The 3,573-nt window shown below is 40.8% G+C and overlaps 1 protein-coding gene across 1 annotated transcript in view; it reads right to left on the bottom strand.

The window, feature by feature from the left end:
* The window catches only part of ADAL (adenosine deaminase like), a 31,757-nt gene that overhangs the window by 17,827 nt on the left and 10,357 nt on the right, over window positions 1-3,573 (bottom strand). The window contains exon 6 of the mRNA XM_003791765.3: window positions 902-989. Coding sequence (XP_003791813.1) covers window positions 902-989 — 88 coding nt within the window. The remainder of the gene's footprint in view (window positions 1-901; window positions 990-3,573) is intronic.

Raw genomic sequence — 3,573 nt, 5'->3', positions numbered from 1 at the left:
TGTTTGGCGGGTCTGGGCTGGGGATTCGAACCCGCCACCTTAGGTGTACGTGGCTGGCGCCTTAGCCGGTTGAGCTATAGGCGCCGAGCCCCTTCTTCCTTTTTATTACCCTTACCAGCATAAGTTGGAACCAACTGTATAGTTTAAAAATGTGAGATAAGAATCTTGTCCTTGTCCCATTTAAACACTTTACGATATTAGTTTCAAAAACGTTATCACCCAAATGATTACTAGGCTACCTACATCAGGGCACAAGACAACCTAGGTCTCTTCAGGTCACAGGCAAGGTACTCAGAGACACTACATAGTATCCCCTGATGCTGCTCTTATGGAAGGAGGGTCCCCGGAAATTCTTCCAGACCATGCCTAGATTTGCTCATCTCCATCCAGAGAGGTTTTGAAACAGCACAGCTTGCTCCTAGCCTAAGAAACTATCAATTTCCTAACAGTGTCTGAATAATCTACATTTCAGTAACTTCCATAGAATATAATTCTGTGTCCACTTAATGACTTTTTATCACAAGTATCCTTGATATAGGGAGCAAGGATTATTCTCTGCTGTAACAATACAACTATCAGATTAAGTATCCTTTTCTCGGAATGAGAAAAACTAAACAAAGAAGAATAAAAGAAGTTCTACAGGCCTTTTTCTCCCCCTTAAAAGTGACAATGTCTGACCAGATTTTCTACTTTTTACTTAGAATAACTCAGTTGTTAGTAATTTATAGCATTAATGTACATCAAAGGATTTGGACTGTTGACTAGTCAAGATCCCCATGAAAACAAAGAACAATACAATAGTGTGAAAGTTAGTGCCTCATACTCCCAACTTCAAAATACATGAAGGATCAGAGCACACAGGAAAGGGGACAATACATGCAGTGAGAAGTATAAATCCTACCAGTAGCATTTTCTCTTCTGGGTGTGCTCCTTAGTTCCAGGTACTTGACACCGTCATCTGCAAATTCTTTAATGACATCTTTTGTGACCTGATAAAAAAGGCAATGTACACAATATTGATAATGTTAGCATAAGAGCCCCAGTGAAAGTCTCAAGTGCTGCAGTTTATTTCACTCATTAAATGCGACTGTACAAAATGCCAGCAGTCTCCCACCTAGAAGAGATTAACTGCTTTATGATACCTTAAGGGAAAACAGGACAGAGCTGCAACATCTCCAGTAGTTCTCACTGCACCTTCATTCCCACCTTAACTCCAAATGTGCACATCCACCACACTTTCTTTCCTCCCCTTTACCATTTCTCTATTTTCTCATGCTCATTGTATTAGATTGATAAAACAGAGAAATAAGGCAAAACTAAAACTAGCTGCAACCATGTAGTGTGTGTATAGTGCAGGAAATGTACACACAGAAATAAACAGTTAAAATGAGTAAGCATTACTGATATAATGATCAGACATTACTAATGTGCTATTTAAAGTCATGGCTTAAGGTTCTTATTCAAGTTAGGAATAAATTGTATGTTTCAATAGATTCTGGGAGGGTTAAATTTTCCTAAGAAAGACCTAGGAAAATTCCCCTGGGCAAAGGAAGTTGTTGACAAATGTTAAGTAAAATCATATCTATTTAGTACAAATCTCAACAATCCAAAAGTTATCGAAGGCATGTTTTTCTTAATCCTAAAAAATACCAAATCTAAAAGAAAATAGGACTAGGTTTGGAGTGCTATGACAACCTGTCCCCTAGTTAGTCCTTACACTTGGTACCCTAATGTTAATCTGCTTTGCCTACATGCCCGCAAGCATGCAAATACAGTGTTGTGGCAAAGGAACAGGGCTGGCTGTGTGTGTAGACAGTGCCTAGTGGGACAGCACTGCATTAGTGAATGCATAGCAATCCAATGTCTGCATCTTCTTCTTCTTTTTTTTTTTTTTTTTGTCCCTCACCCAACCAAAAAGGCATTCAGTAAATGGAATGGGTGGCTCAGATTCACCAGGAGGTCTGGAGAACCAGACTCTCAGACTACACAACTCAAGGTAATATGTAAGCATTCGAAATCATGAGACACTCTTAGACCAAGCAAGACACTTGGTGCCTCCACTAGTAAGTACTACCCTATAGCCTCCACACCTTCATCACGGCCACTGGCACTTGGCCCTGTGGCACTGTAACCTCAGAACTCCCTCCTGCTGCCACTGATACCACCAAAGTGTGGTCTCATTTTTGCCAGGTGATGAACCTGGATCTTGCATTGCCTCCTAAATGAAAAGGGAGACCCACAAGGATCAATTCACCCTGCTCCAGCTCATGAGTCTAATGATAAGGAGATGAATAGAAGTGAAGACAGTGAAGTAGTAGACCTTTTCAGTAATTGAAGTGATCATATATATTATCCAAGGACCCCCACTTTCTGAGCAGTTAGGTACCTGTTGAACCAAATGAATAGAGTAAAGGTCACTGGCAAGTGTGGAACGAGAGAAAGGAAAGAAGATTTGTCTAGGCCATAATGAAGCCTGTGGAATTATCCCTACATCCTCAAGAACCCTTCCTTGGAAGTCACATCTTTCTCTGCCAGATTTATTTTTTATTTATTTACTGTTTTTTAAGAGACAGAGTCTTCACTTTATCACCCTTGGTAGACTGCCATGGTGTCACAGCTCACAGCAACCTCCAGCTCTTGGGCTTAGGCGATTCTCTTGCCTCAGCCTTCAGAGTAGCTGGGACTACAGGTGCCAACCACAATGCCTGGCTATTTTTAGAGATGGGGCTCTCACTCTTGCTCAGGCTGGTCTTAAACAGGTGATCCACCTGCCTCGGCCAACTAGAGTGCTGGGATTATGGGCATAAGCCACCATGCCCAGTCTTATTTTTCTTTCTAAATTGGCACTACTCTATCTGGCTGAAATTCCTGGAACCTTGAAACTAAGTCTTGCTTCTGAAAACCTGCACATGCTTTGACATCTTCAGTGAGGTGCAATATTGTAATTCCTTTGTCTGTCTACTTGTGAGTCCAATAAAAGGACAAGGACAGAGCTGATGGGGGAGCTTGGCCATTTTTGGATTTTAGTCCATGTGGCTCCCCTGGCTGAAATAAAGCTCCTTTCTCTTCTATCTCTGGTGTTTGGGTGATTCTTTCCCTCTGCTGGGACTAGATTCCTGCTATAAGAACACTCCCAGGTGTGTTTAGTGGTATTTGTTAAGTGGCTGATTAGACGAATGCACTTTTGGGATCCTATAAATTCTTATGCATGTTTCTAACACAGAGCTTATCACATTATGTTGCATTTATCTGCTTCGGGGTCCATCTCTCAAATCTATGAATTTCTCATGCAGGAGCAGAGACTGTGGTCTATCTCTCCTTGTCTCTTCAGGTCTTTAGCACAGTACCTGGAACATTACAGGTGTTAGAAAAGTTGGCTTCAGTCAACTTTTCTTGTACTAAAACTATTAAAGAGTTAACTCTCCTCTAAAAGATAATTTATTTATTTACCACTTACCATGAAGATCAGTCTTGACTGAGGAGGAAATTTTTTTCTTTATCAGTCAAAAGTTATTTCTCTGGAAACACAAGTTATACTGACATTTTTTCTAATGGCTAAGTACACTGACAAGA

The sequence above is a fragment of the Otolemur garnettii genome, unplaced genomic scaffold, assembly GCF_000181295.1.
Source record: "Otolemur garnettii isolate 467f Iridium unplaced genomic scaffold, OtoGar3 scaffold00050, whole genome shotgun sequence".
NCBI lineage: Eukaryota > Metazoa > Chordata > Mammalia > Primates > Galagidae > Otolemur > Otolemur garnettii.
This window is presented reverse-complemented; position numbering and strand designations above follow the sequence as displayed.